This window comes from Podarcis gaigeae, assembly GCF_964106915.1.
Source record: "Podarcis gaigeae genome assembly, chromosome: 10".
NCBI lineage: Eukaryota > Metazoa > Chordata > Lepidosauria > Squamata > Lacertidae > Podarcis > Podarcis gaigeae.
In genome coordinates this window covers 27,612,564-27,627,260 of record NC_139686.1, presented here as the reverse complement: position 1 = coordinate 27,627,260, position 14,697 = coordinate 27,612,564, and the positions used below count along the sequence as shown (strand labels likewise).

The 14,697-nt window shown below is 44.8% G+C and overlaps 1 protein-coding gene across 3 annotated transcripts; it reads left to right on the top strand.

The window, feature by feature from the left end:
- Positions 1-510: 510 nt before the first annotated feature.
- Positions 511-14,697, top strand: TXN2 (thioredoxin 2). 3 transcript variants are annotated; one of them, XM_083700976.1, is made up of 4 exons: positions 511-655; positions 5,254-5,534; positions 7,857-7,980; positions 13,984-14,697. In XM_083700976.1, the coding sequence occupies exons 2-4, from the start codon at positions 5,254-5,256 to the stop codon at positions 14,098-14,100; spliced, it is 522 nt and encodes a 173-aa protein (XP_083557102.1). In that variant the 5' UTR covers positions 511-655; the 3' UTR covers positions 14,101-14,697. The 3 variants fall into 3 exon arrangements, with proteins under 3 accessions (XP_083557102.1, XP_083557103.1, XP_083557101.1); XM_083700977.1 differs by lacking the exon at positions 511-655 and adding an exon at positions 687-818; XM_083700975.1 differs by lacking the exon at positions 511-655 and adding an exon at positions 700-835.

Sequence of the window (14,697 nt, the reverse complement as noted above, 5' to 3'; positions counted from 1 at the left end):
CTAACAATAAAAGCGATCCTCTGATGAAGGGCGGTATAGTAAGTAAGCAAATAAGTAAGCAAACAAACAGACAGACAGATAGATAGAGCGTCTGACAATAAACAAAAACTGCAGCTTAACTGATTTAAGCCAAGATAACGGTGCGCTGTTAGGAGAGGCGGAAGGGCGGGGTGTAAGTAATAAAAATTATTATTATTATTATTATTATTATTATTATTATTATTATTAACCCCGAAATAAACAAGTTGAGAAGCCGCCTTTCGTACCACCTCCCTGGACACATCCTGTGTACTCTGACCTTGGCTCCCCGATGCGAGGAGCGAGGCCACAGCGCTGACGCAGATTCCTACTTTCGACTGGCGCTTTTTAGCCAATCAAACCGGAGGCTGCGTGAAAATTCCGACTCCCCCAGCGTTCGGAGCGGCTGCGTTTTAACCAATAAGCGCGCGGAGGACGCGCTCCTCTGAGGGCCGAACGCGCCCTCCTTAGCCCAACCACGTCCCAGGTTTCTCAACAGCTTCCCTTTCGACAGCCAATCATCCAGCCAGAATGCATACATTCCTCCCACGGCTGCTCCAATCGGCTGGCAGGAGAGTCCGGCCCGTCTGATTCCACAGTGTGGCGGCCGCGAGACACTGTAAAGAGGGGCTGAAAGGTGAGAAGGTGGAAGGGAGAAGGTCGCGTGCGGGGGGGGGGTGTCGCTGACCCGGCTGCACAGCAGATGGGGGCCTGTGCCTGTTTACGCACGAGTAACACTTTCTCCGCTGGACCGGAGTGGAGAGGGGCTAATAGAGGACATGGAGGAGCTCAAGTGAAACGTGAATTACTTATGATGGTTACCATTATTATGTTACTTCAGTTTATATTATTATCCCGCCTCCACCAAAGAGCCCAGGATGGCAATTAGTTAAGCGGCACTAATAAGCTGGGCTTCATTTCAACCAGTTTGTAGAGCAGACGAGATTGCCTCTGAACATGTGCAGAGTGCGCTTTTCTCACCCTTCCGTAACCGCAGCCTCTGGTTGAGGCCGGCGGAGGACGTTTCGCAGATCGCGAGTCTTGAGGTTAGATTCTGAGCTTCAGTCCTTCCTGTTCTAGAAACCAAAATAAGAAGAGCTGTGGAAGGGAAGCAGCCTTGCCAGCTCAGTTTCAGAAAAACGCCCGTCTCTTTCCCAATTACCAAATGCACAGGAGTGTAACGGATGGAACTTTTCTCATCACTTGCCTGCCCTGTCAGGAAAATTGTTCTTTATTTTTTTTCCTTTGGCATATAGGTGCCAAAGTTAAAGGTGGGGGGAGCTGGCAAACTTGGTTAGGAATTAAGCTGACTGGAGGGTAACCAGGGTAGGACAGAAGGTTAGAAGTATATATCCTTCTCTTATATTTCAATGCATTTAGGGCAGTTAAATATCAACTGCATGGCAATAATGAGTTTGACCAAACTGTGGGAGGCAGTGGAAGACAGGAGTGCCTGGAGTGCTCTGGTCCATGGGGTCATGAAGAGTCAGACATGATTAAACGACTAAACAACAAAAGTTTACCTAATACTGGGTTTTAATATTGTATTTGAATAATACAACATTGCCTGCCTTTACTTAAGAAAATGTCTTTTTAATCATCTGCACTAAATTTTGTAAACTTTAGTCTTTTGAAAGTTAAAATGTTTTATAAAAGGATGGTTTGTTACAGAAAACATCCTTTATTGCATGTAAATGTGTTTTAGGAAAACACATTTTGAAGCAGATGCAATCAAAATTTGTTTCAAGGTGGGTGGGTGATGCTAGGCCAAACCAACCAACCAACCAAAGAGGCAAACCTCATAAAGTGCTAAAGAAAACATATTTGTTTGCAAATGCACTCCAATTGTAAGAAAAATACAACAGTGTTTGTGTTTTGCTTATATTTTGAGGAAGTAAATAAAATAACAAATTTCCCATAGAATCCTTTATGAGTATTTTGGAAGGGACCTCATATGTCATTTAGTGCAGCCTGTTGATGCAAGAAATTTGGTAGCTTAGTGTTGTTGTTTATCTGAGATTGGTGTAAATGCTCTCCTTCTCTTCTGCACGCTACTAGCCCCTATGGAAGTGTCTTGCTGCTGTGGGGATAATAATCTTACAGGACTGTTGTGAAGCTTGCTGAGGTAATGAGTAATAGAATTATAGAGTTGGAAGGGACCATGAGGGTCATCTACTCCAGCCCCCTGGTATGTAGGAATATTTTCCCCAATGTGGGGCTCAAATCCACAACCCTGAGATTAAGAGTCTTATGCTATACTGACCTAGCTTTCCCAGAATACATGTCAAGTGTTTTGAACACTCAGAAGAGTTAGCTGTGCTACAGTAGTTTGTACCATAGTTGGTGCATATAAGTGTTAGTAGAGCAGCCGGATTGTGGTTGTCAGGTAATGAATTTTAAGCATAACCAAAAAATGAAGTTGGGCAGGTTGCTTTCTACCTATCACATTGTGCTTCGCAGGTTGTTAGGATCAGAATGGTAAAGCATTTTCCCACACTGAGAAACCCAGCCGAAATCACAGTGGTAATAGTGTGCTACAGAAAGGAAGATGTTGATGTTCCAATATGATACTTGGGCCCACCGTGGCCACCAGAGGACATTGCTTGCAAATAAGAACTATTCAGTAAAAAGACTGGTATCCACCAGCTTGGACTAGGCTAGAACTATAGGACTGGAGTAGCCAGGAGCAACCAAAAAGGAAGGTTTAAAAGTGTGATTTGACTGAGGAGTATCAATGATGGCTGGTACACACTGGGACTGGTAGAATGGAAGGAAGGGAGCCCAGGGCCAATGACAGGCAGAGCCAACTACTTTTTGGCCCACTCCTCCTACCTGCTGCATTCTACAAGGACTGAGAGGAGGAAGGTGACAGCCAGTGCCACTCCCTGGACTGGTTGTAAGCAGGAAGAAAGTTGGCTGAGGGCATACTGAGATTTGCCCTAATGGACCAGCCTGCACTGGGAGGAGCTACCCAAACACCCCCAGGTTTGAAAGACTGCATATTTGTCCAGAGAGTTAAAGGGCGATGTTTTCTTTCATTCACCCTAATTCCAGCATGCCCTTCATGCTGACATGTGATCTGACCGTGCTTAAGTGAGACAGAGCTGAAGGGTAAAGAGAGTAGATAAGATTGTAACCCAAAAGGTAATTTAGGTTAAATGGTGAGCCTGCAGGTAGGGGCCTGCCCTTTTTATTCTTCATTAGCCCAACACTTTGATGTGTGTGCTATATGTGCAGTAAATATGATTGGTGTATCTGAAATTCTGTTGTTTTTTTTAATAATTTTTTTATTAATTTTCAACACAAATAAAAACAAAACAATCAACACACACAAACAAACACAAACATATAAACATGTATAATTTCAAATCTTTTTTTCATAACCTTACTTCTCGGACTCCCCCCCCCTTCTCTGCTTCCCTATTTTAAAAGTTTCTTCAACAACCCTTCAGGCCGGTTAATTAATCACTTATTGTCTTTTTAAATTTCTTCTGGTAATTAATCTATCAATCAATTACAGCTGTAATTCCATATTTTCCTTTACCTTGACATTTTAACATTCATCAATATTACAACAGTTCTTAAGATATACTTAAACTTCTTCCAATCTTCTTCCACCGTCTCTTTCTCTTGGTCACGAATTCTGCCAGTCATCTCTGCCAGTCCCATATAGTCAATCACCTTCGCCTGCCATTCTTCCAGCGTGGGTAGTTCTTGTGTCTTCCAATACTTTGCTAGGAGAATCCTCGCTGCTGTGGTGGCATACATAAAAAACGTCCTATCCTTCCTTGGCACCAATTGGCCGACCATGCCCAGGAGAAATGCCTCTGGTTTCTTATGGAAAGTACATTTGAGTACCTTTTTAATTTCTTTATAAATCATTTCCCAGAAGGCCTTAATCCTCGGGCAAGTCCACCAAAGGTGATAGAAGGTACCTTCAGTCTCATTACATTTCCAACATTTATTATTGGGCAAATGATAGATTTTTGCAAGCTTGACTGGGGTCATGTACCACCTATAAATCATTTTCATAATATTTTCTCTTAAGGCATTACATGCCGTAAATTTTATCCCGGTGGTCCATAACTGTTCCCAGTCAGCGAACATAATGTCATGACCAATGTCTTGTGCCCACTTTATCATAGTTGATTTGACTGTCTCATCTAGTGTATTCCACTTCAACAGCAGGTTATACATTCTTGATAGGTTCTTAGTATTGGGTTCTAACAGTTCTGTTTCTAGTTTTGATCTCTCCACCTGGAAGCCAATTTTCCTGTCTTGTTTAAACACCATTATTTGATAATAATGAAGCCAATCTCGTACCTTAGACTTTATTTTCTCAAAACTCTGTAGTTTAATTTTTCCACTCTCTTGCTCTAGGATTTCACAATATTTTGGCCATTTAGAATCCATATTAGGTTTTTTCACCTCCTTAGCCTCCATTGGTGATAACCACCTAGGAGTTTTATTTTCCAGCAAGTCTTTATATCGAATCCAAACATTGTATAATGCTTTCCTGACAATATGGTTTTTAAAACCTTTATGAACTTTTACCTTGTCATACCATATATATGCATGCCAACTGAATCTGTTATCAGATCCTTCCAAATCCAGAATGTCTGTGTTCTCAAGAAGTAGCCAATCTTTCAACCAGCAGAAAGCTGCCGATTCATAATACAGTTTTAAGTCCGGCAGGGCAAACCCCCCTCTATCTTTAGCATCAGTTAATATCTTAAATTTTATTCTGGGCTTTTTGCCCTGCCAGACAAATTTAGATATGTCTTTCTGCCACTTTTTCTTGAAACAGTCCAATCTGTCCACAATCTGTAATGTCTGAAACAAAAATAACATTCTAGGCAATACATTCATCTTAATTACAGCAATTCGGCCTAACAAGGAAAGCTTCAAGTTTGACCATATTTCTAGATCTTTCTTTACCTCTGTCCAACATTTGTCATAGTTATCTTTAAATAAGTTCACAGTGTATCTGAAATTCTGGAGGGCATGGATAAGGTGAAAGATTGGGAACCTAGGAGGCAGGAGTATGGGCAACAGTGGAGGCTAGATAGGGGCATGAATGGGGATCCTTGAAATTGACTGGAAAGGGAACGAAGCAGTGAAATAACAGGTAGGTCTGCGGGGTCTTGGTGGTGGGAATATACCAAAAGAGTTCAGGAAGCTGCAAGTGCTGATGACTTTCCCCCAACTGTGTTGCTTTTGTTTTTCATTTTGCAGATGGCCCAAAAGCTCCTCCTCAGGCCATTCCTCTCCATCCCTGCCAAGCAGCTCTCTGCGCCGCTCCGTTCACAACCACCCTTGCTTTTCTGCCGGGTTTTGGCTGCGCCCTGCAATCTCACCTGGCGCCTGCCCGTCCCCTTCACTACTGTGCCTGCAACTACTAGGACATTTTCCACTACTTTGGTCTTCAGGCACACCTTTAACATCCAGGATGGGGATGACTTCCAAGACAGAGTTCTGAAGAGTGAGAAGCCGGTGGTGATTGATTTCCACGCCCAGTGAGTGCAGAGGGTTTTGTTTCTCCTTGGCTTAAAGTTGTCAGCATCAGTTCCTGCCTGATCACTAGTTCATGTGTGTATTAGACAACAGTGTGCACAAATGCACACCTTGGATAAATGGTGTGGATGGTCCAGTCCTCTTGAGTCCCCTTCTAGCTATGAAGTGCTTGTAGGGTGAAAGTGACATGCAACATGTCCACTAATAGTAATTTGGCACCTTCCCTGTTCTCTTACTTGAATTATGTTAATTACATGCAACCAAAATATGCAGCTGCTGGGTTGCATCTCCCTGTTCGTTTGTTACAAGTCAATAGTAAAAGCTGAAAGGTTTTTATTTTATGCATTTATTGTATAGGTGGTGGCTGTTTGCAATATAGCTAGAGCTATTCCCTAGCAATAAAGAGAGACTGCAAACATCTTTGTAGCTACGTGACCTTTCGGATCAAAACAGTCTTAAAAATTAACTTGGTTGAACTGTGTCAAGAGTCTGCCTGCAGCTCTCAAATGCTATTGGAGTTTTTGTTTTGCTAGACACTTCCCATGTCACATCTGGGGGAAGAGGAAGGAGATGAGAACCACTGTGGGGGTGGCTGCTTAGCGACCACGGAAGCAGTGGGAGCTAGCTGACTTCCTCAGTACCTTCATTCCAAATATGCCAGATCAAAAGCAGTTAGTCCCAGACAGCCCTAAAGGGACGAAGGAAGGTAGGTGTGGCATGGAATAGCTTGGTCCAGGTGTCATTGCATCAAGGATTAGGCGGCGTTTTATTTTTCTCCCTCCCCCCCCCCCCAACTCATGCTCTTCTTTTTGAAAGGGCAAAATATTGTGTGTTTTTTATTATTGATTTCAACAAAACCAAGCAAAACAATGCATGCATACATTTTTTAATAACCCAAATGGCGCAAAGGCATCCATTCACTATCGTACTTCTGACTCAGTACAAAATTTGTCGCAGTATGTTTTGCAAGGGACCTTGATACATGAAGTCTCCTCTGCTCAGGTGCAAAACTGGTGTAGGAAAAAACAGCACCTGTGAAAACTGTCCTGTATGGCGATAACTCAAGGGTCTATTATGCCAAAGGTACAGTGCTTGAGAACTAGCTGTGGGATCCTAAATGAGTGTACTCTGGATCAAACAGATAGTTGTTGTGTGATCCTCACGTGTAGTGGTATATCTGGGGCTTTTTTACTACTCTGGCTTCAGTCTGCATAAGGAAAGGGTTCCAAGATGTTTTCAAAACACCTCTGTGCGAGTATCTGGGTTCAGTTTAGGTGATGTGCTACAATTTTTCTCTTTATAGAGTTCTGCTCCTGTCCTTAGGAAACAGCCTAGCGTTAAAAACAATCTTCCCTAAGCATGTGAAAGGCTATAGTTTGACACATTACAGCAGCCTCCCCCAACCTGGTGGCCTCCAAATATTACTGGACTACATCTCCCATCATCCACAACCAGCGCAGCCAAGAAAAGGGCTGATGGGGCTTGTAGTTCAAAACATCTGGAGGGCACCAGGTTACAGAAAGCTGCATTGTGGTGCTCATGCCTTAATCAGAATGATCACATGGCAACTTTAGTGTGCAAACTCACTCTTGTTTAACCTTTAGGGCTCTCTCTGGCGGATGTTAGACCACTTTGTAAAGGGAATATAAGACCACCTGTGTTGGCTAGAATGTATACAGTGGTACCTCTGGTTACGAACTTAATTCATTCCAGAGGTCTGTTCTTAACCTGAAACCATTCTTAACTTGAGGTACCACTTTAGCTAATGGGGCCTTCTACTTCCGCTGCGCCGCTGGCGCACGATTTTCTCACTTTGAGGTAAAGTTCTTAACCCAAAGTACTAGTTCCGGGTTAGCAGGGTCTGCAACCCAAAATGTTTGTAACCCGAGGTGTTTTTAACCCAAGGTACCACTGTAATGGGGTTTTAAAGGGCTCTTGGTGAAAATGGGGTTCTCCTGCTTTCTGTCCCACATTCACCCTATGGCACAAAACAGCATGAAAGTGGCTCAAACGTACCTTTGAGTGTCCCTTGCAGGAAAACACCCCAAGCTGTCTGTAAAGTGCTCCTTCTAGCTCGGGGCTTTGAATTGTTAAAACTGCTGTAAACCTGCCCAGCACATGCATGGTGTTCTTTAATTTAGCAAGACAGGCATCAATATCAGGCTTGATAGTTAAAGTTAAGAAGGTTTCTCCTGCAGCTATTAAAGGCAAGCTCACCCCAGAAAATAGGGGGGGAGTTCAGAGTGTTTTGAAAAGCTTCACCTTTTCCCTGCTGCCTTTGCTTTTCCCTCACTGACCTCTTAATTCCTTTTCTCTCCTTGGAGGTGGTGCGGTCCCTGCAAGATCTTGGGCCCCAGGCTAGAAAAGATAGTGGCCAAACAGAAGGGGAAGGTGTTGATGGCAAAAGTAGACATCGACGACCACACAGACTTAGCCATTGAATACGAGGTAAGTGCTCATAACCCTCCTAAGAAATATACAGAATATGAGTTGTATAGAACAACTTGGTTTGCTCTTCATTTGTTCTGATTGGGAACCTAGGAGGAACTGCCTTTTCCAACCTGGGGCCCTCTAGATGTTTTGGACTACAACCCCCATCAGTCCCAGCCTTCACAGTTGTCCAAAACATCTAGAGGGCTCCAGGCTGGTAAAGGCTGCTCAATGGGACTGATGGTCTTGTTTGAGATAAACCAGAGAGTGGTGACAGACATGGATTAATTCAATAAATTAATAGGGAAGCTGTGGCAGAAGAGAGATGAAGGTCTGGTGGTGCAAGAAGGCTTTGTTTGTGGGGAGAGAATCCCTGGGTGATGATAGAAGAAACTCTGGAGCAGCCAACTCAAGTCTTGATGGTCACTGTGTGGGAAAAGTAGCTGCATTATGGAGGATGCCAATAGGCAGACAGGCATCAGATGGCTTAGAACCAGGCTAGCCCCCTGGACATTGGACTCCAACTCCCAACAGCCCCAGGAAGCATGGCCAGTGATTGGGATGATGGGAGTTGGAGTCTTAACAGCATCTGGAAGGCGGCTTTAGAAGGTGGCAGGACTGCAGAGAGTCAAGAATAGCATTTGTAACCAAGGTGATGATAAGCAGAGATGCTCATTCCCTGTAAAAGAAAGCCATATTTCCAAGACCCATTTTCAGATATCAGTAAGCCTAGAATTTATTTCTTCATACAAGTTGGAATAGCTCAATCCGTAGAGCATGAGACTCTTAATCTCAGGGTTGTGGGTTTGCTTGTTGAGCAAAAGATTTCTTCATTGTAGGGGGCTGGACCATTGTGGATGGTAGATGACCCTTGTGGTCCCTTCCAACTCTACAATTCTGTTATTCTTAACTCCCCCTCTTTTTTTTTTAGTTGGTTTGTTCTTTTTTTACAGAATCCTTTCTGTATCAGCTACCAGATTCAATATGCAGAGCTTTACAGAAGGCTGGTCCTTTCCTCTGATGCTTAGGACATAAGAAGAGTTTTGTCTGATACTTAAATTTAGAAGGGTAGAGGGGCAGTGGAAATTGGTAGTGGAAACTTTAAAGAAAAGAAAAGCTGTGCTTGGCCCTCCTCCTACATTCTCACTTACTACATTCTCACCATAGCTTAGTGAAAGAGCGTACGCTTTTCAGGAATAAAGCCCCATATTGTATCTCTGATTAAAAGCGTTCCAGTTAATAGGCGCTGAGGCACCTAAGATCCTTGAAAGCTACTACTGTACTATCTGAAGTAAGCAATGCTGGGCTAGAAGTCCAGCGACCTGGTGCTTTGTATAAGACATCTTCATGTGGCAAAATGATTTTTGCTTCTTTTTAGTTTGTGGCCTTAAGATCCTAAACAATTTTCTACTCTGCTGGGCTTTTTGAGTCCTGCAGATTCCATGCAAATGGGCAGTAAATCTCCCGCTCCTATCAGTCTTCCCTCCCTCGCTCTTGTTTACAAGACAGCAGCCCACCATCTCAGCCTGGAAATTTCACAACAACCTTTCTGCTGCGGCAGATTCTTTGGAAGGGAGAGGGAGGGAGGGACCCCCTCTGCGAGCCTTGGAATGCCTGTACATTCCTTCGCACAGGCCCTGACCTGCCCTGGGCTCCGGAGCTGTCCCAATGGAGCATCCATCCATGAAGTATTTTCCTGCTGCGAAAAAATTTCACAGGGATTCTTCCCAGAAGGGATTCAGTTCTGACCAGAGCTTCCTTCTCCTGATTCCCAAATAGGGAAGGCATTTGGACACCCTGGGCCCAAAGTCCTGGTGCTGCTGCTGCATCTTCTTCAACCCTTGCTGGTGAAATGGCTAGGCATCTCCTGCTGACCTAGTTTATTGCCTGGGACAAATTCCTCATTTGTTAAACGGATGGGCCGGCCCTGCCCATGTCTCTTCCTCTTGCTTAGTTGGTCCTTTCTCCCTAATTCAGGCCAGGGGCCCCTCCTTGCTATGCAACTTCTCCCAGAGAGGCAGGAAGAGGGGCCTGTCTCAGCCTGACGCCACCTTGCCTTGAACTCTTTCAGTTTCCCCACCGCCTCTTAACTTTGGCTTGCTGCCACCATCCCTTGTTATGTTCCAGTTGAGTCAATAGTGTTCCAGTGATGACCCTTCTCTTCGCACAGCCGCTGGGTGATTTACAGATGGTGCTGTGAGTGGAATGAACAAAGAGAACTTCTGGTCTCCTTTGCCCAGAGTCCTGATGTCCCACCTCAACAACGTGACCTGTAACCAATCATTATTTTATATGCTGCCTTTCAGGTGGATCCAACAAAAGCAGTTTGAATAAACCTATTATGGCGAGAAGCACTGGCTATAAAATTAAAACCTAAAAGGCAGCTATTTGGCATGAAGAAGCTATTTCTGTCTCTTCTCCCCTTCCCTCGAGGAAATATGCTCCTTCAGAAGCCCCTCTAGTGGCATTTGGGGGAAGAAGTGGAACAAACCCACCCCTCACGGGGAATGGGGTGAGCTGGAAAGCGGGTCAGCTGCTGCTCGTTTAAAGACATTGCCTAAAATTCTTAAAATAGCAAACACGAGCCGTGAATCAAAAATCATAGGAAGCTGCCTTATATCAAGTTAGACTTTTGTGAAGATTGTCTACTAAACTGGCTGACAGTAACTCACTAGGATTTCAGGCAGAGGACATTCCCAGCCCCACCTTGAAATCTGGGCTTCAAACCTCTCTCTCTCTCTCTCTCTCTCTCACACACACACACACACAAACACACTTCTTGCACTGCCAAGCATACAATTATAAAGGTCATACATAATACTCAAAACCTCCTGACTAATATCTTCTTATGACCTTCATTCAGTTTCAAACCCTAATCACAACTTTCTAAGGAGTCTTTGCCAGTTTTCAAAGAATGGAGGACCTTAGCTGCCTGTCCTTTACTTAGCATATATTTTTTCACATGTCAGGAATTAAATTCAGATTTTGAGTCTGTCTTGGTATGGATGGGGAACGATTAAATGTTCCACACCCTATTGATTTATGCCTAGCATAGAAAAAGCCCTTGCAGTGTTAAACTGTGGACGGGAAGAGTGACTCAGCAGTTAACATTCTTTGCATTCTACCCAGGAGACCTTGCTCTGCCCCAGACTTCCTGTGTAACTTAGGGCAAGCCATTTTTATATACAGCTTGTTCCTTGCTTTGTGGCTGCAGTTTTGGGCATTGGGAGAATAGGATACTGGATCCTCACTCTATAAAGTGCTCTTATTGCTTATTTGCATCCCACATGTCTCCACAAGTAAAGCATCTGACTCTTTCTAAAATGAAGAAAAGAGGAGCTTTCTGGGAGTGTTTTGAGGGCCCAGGAATTTTTATAGTTGTCCCCTAGAGGGCACTAAAGAACATCAATTAACCATAATCTATAATCTGTTGCATGTTGAGCCTTCATTAGGTTTTTCTTTAAACAAAAACAACACACACACATCCTGGAGTAACCATAGGATGTGGCACTCTTAAGGAGCTGCAGTGCATTGGCCAGCAGAGGGGAAAGGGTGGGGCCCAGCTGAAACAGGCCTTCTGAGTCCAGAGCGTTGGTGGAAAAGAGAAGCCAGATCTCCCAGGGCTTTCCATTGGGGAGGCTTTGCGTGTGGCAAATTGCTGATGGCTGCAAGACGCAGCGCAGCTGGGAGCGTGTTTGATGAGAAAGCACATTCCAGGGATGGACAGCAGGCAAGATAAGGATAGGACACGACCCAGTGGCTGAGCTGTCTGCAGATAAGGGCGCCAGAGGGGAGCTGTGGAATGTGTCAGCCCCTTCTGAAATATTTACAAATTCCTCTCTTGTCAGTCTCTGGACTACTTTAATGGGCTTGCTCACATGTGGGGGGGGGGGCATAGCCTGCGGTTTTAAAGCACTGGGCCCTGCAGTACTCAGCTAGCAAGCCCCTGCAGATCCTCTTCCTGTTGTTGCCTGATCCCTGGCTGTCCTCTCAATCCTTAGTCAAAACTGGGCAGTAAGAAGCTGATAGATCAATAAGCCAGCTTGCAGGAGGGGGAGGGATGTAGCATGACTCCAGAAACATGAGCTACATTCACACCATACATCTAGAGAGCTACAATACCACTTTAAACGGTCCCTTCTTCCCCCATAGAATTCTGGGAGCTGTAGTTTGCTAAGGGTTCTGAGAGTTGTTAAGAGACCCTGTATTCCTCTTACGGAGCTACAATTCCTAGAGTGGATTAACAGTCAAGCCCTCTTCCCGGGGAACTCTGGGAGAAGAATAGGAGACCTCCTATAACCTCCCAGCACCTTTAACAAACGGCAGTTCCCATAATTATTTGCAGGGAAGCCATGACTGTTTAAAGTAGTATCATGGTGCTTTGAATGTATGGTACAAATGTGGCCTTCTGGTGTTCTGCTTAGAATAAATATACTGGTGGCAGGGCTATGTGTATTCAGTAGTTGTGCTCTACCCTTTAAGAAATTTGAAGGCCTCAGTCTGTGTTTAAAGCAGAGTTTGGATATTCCCCACCCCCGCCAGATGTTGAATTGCAGCTCCCATCATCGTCCCTGGCCATTGACCATTCTTTCTGGGACTGATGGAGAGTCCCTCAACATCTGGAGGGCCATGGGTTCCCCCAGCCCTGATATAAAGCATGTTACAGTGGTACCTCGGGTTTAGTACTTAATTCATTCCGGAGGTCCGTTCTGAACCTGAAACTGTTCTTAACCAGAAGCACCACTTTAGCTAATGAGGCCTCCTGCTGCTGCTGCGCCACTGGAGCACGATTTCTGTTCTCATCCTGGGTCAGCGGAGTCTGTAACCTGAAGTGTATGTAACCTGAAGCGTATGTAACCCGAGGTACCACTGTAGTTACTTTGGATGCAAATTCAGGTTTGAAACCACGTAGCAAATCTCTGGCTAACCCTTTGAAGGCAGAGAGGTGGGATTCCAGAGGACAGAGCTTCAGTGCCCTCCTTGTGACAGGCAGAAATGATTGTACAAAATAAGCAAATATAGAGCCTCCTCTATCTAAAGCACCCACACACATACCCTGGATGTTGTAAGTCTGTCATATTCACTCACTTTGACACCGCAAAGAGGGACACATCCATTTTCCTCTCCGCTTCTGTTTGGGCACAGTTAAAACCACATTTAGGGATAAGAAGTCAGGCAATGACATCTGCAGAACTGGAGTATTGCTGTATGTGAACTTGATGTCAGTTGCGGGCTAGAAATAGATGATCAGGAGGCAAGGAGGAGCTGCTTAAAAGCTTCCTGTCTGGAAAGCTATAACCATAAACCTTCCAGCAGTACTATAAGTTCTGTGTAGCTATAAACCTGTGCAACTGGGCAGGGAGTGGGGGGAAGTAACACTTTCTTACCACATGGTCAGAGGTGACAGTCAGATGCCATGCCTCTGCACAGCTACACAAACTGCATGGTGAGCTTTTAAGCAGTCTGGTCAGCTCTTCCTCTACCAGAGAGCCTGCTTTTCAGAAAGTTGGCAGTGCAGTTTCACACTAGGGCTGTCTCCTCCTTCTCTCTAGTTCAGGAATGGGGAAAACTGTGCCCCCCCCAGATGTTGTTGGGCTACAACTCCCATCTTTCCTTGACCTTTGCCTCAGACCATGCTTTCTGGGCCTGATGGGAGCTGTAGTCCAGTCATATCTGGAGGGCTATAGGTTAGCCATCCCTGCCTTACTCTGTTTTCCAAGCAGGAAAGTGCATTTGTTATCATGCAGAGTACCAGCAGAAACTTCCTTTCTGCCAAATGCAAACTCCATACTGGAGCTGTACGCCTTTGACAGTCATCTTTCTGAAACTAAAACAACCCCCACCCCAAATCCAAGTGATCCTGTTCAATTTCTTAGGAGCTCTCCAATATGAGGAAACATTAATCATTCACCTTTTTTACAGCGTCCTACCTTTGTTTCAATGTTTGCTTTGACTTCTACAATGATGTTCACAGGTCAGTGGAGCACAGCTATTATTCTATCTTTCCTTCTTTGTTCCTAGGTTTCAGCAGTGCCCACAGTCCTGGCTATGAAGAACGGCGATGTGGTGGATAAGTTTGTAGGGATAAAAGATGAGGATCAGCTGGAAGCCTTCCTCAAGAAACTTATGGGACCTTGAGCAACCCAGGCCAAGTGTGTGAATATGCCCCAGGACTCTTTCCCCTTTTTGTTTTTAAGCCTAGTTCCTTGGGAGGAGATGAGGGACAGTGGAACTGCCTTGGAGCAGTTGGGCTAGTGTCTGGTTTTGGGAGGGAACAAGCTGCACCATTCTAGCTCAGCTGGGGACAAACAGTCATGGTTCTGAGCTTGATGGGAAGGCTGGTTACTCCGTGGGAGAAGAGGGAATAGAGCCTGCTGCCTGCCAGCAAATAGCCATGGCAAGAAATGGAAGACTCCCAACAAAGACAGGGGAGAAGCTTCCCTCATCCTGCTCCAGTCCAGATCCTGTACAATTAACAGCTGCTGCCCATGAGAGATGGTGGCAGACTTTCTTAGAAAAACCAGTTCCCCTGCTACATCTCTCCAGTCTGCGTCCTTTCCCACCCTCTCTGTCCAGGGGTACTTTTAAATCATGCGGCTCTCTTTGGCCACTCTGCAACACACACCCCTCCCTGTGCGCTGCTGTTTATAAACCAAATGAAGAGAAACATTGTTTGGAATCTTCTCTCCCCCCCCCTTTTTTTGGGTAGATCTGTAATAAAGACAGCTTTAGTAA

Excerpts from the sequence above, each read along its gene's own strand:
- TXN2 (XM_083700975.1), top strand. The coding sequence starts at position 722 with ATGGGGGCCTGTGCCTGTTTACGCACGAGTAACACTTTCTCCGCTGGA. Across the intron at positions 5,535-7,856 it reads GTGATTGATTTCCACGCCCA|GTGGTGCGGTCCCTGCAAGA; the intron begins GTGAGTGCAGAG and ends CTCTCCTTGGAG. Across the intron at positions 7,981-13,983 it reads ACTTAGCCATTGAATACGAG|GTTTCAGCAGTGCCCACAGT; the intron begins GTAAGTGCTCAT and ends CTTTGTTCCTAG.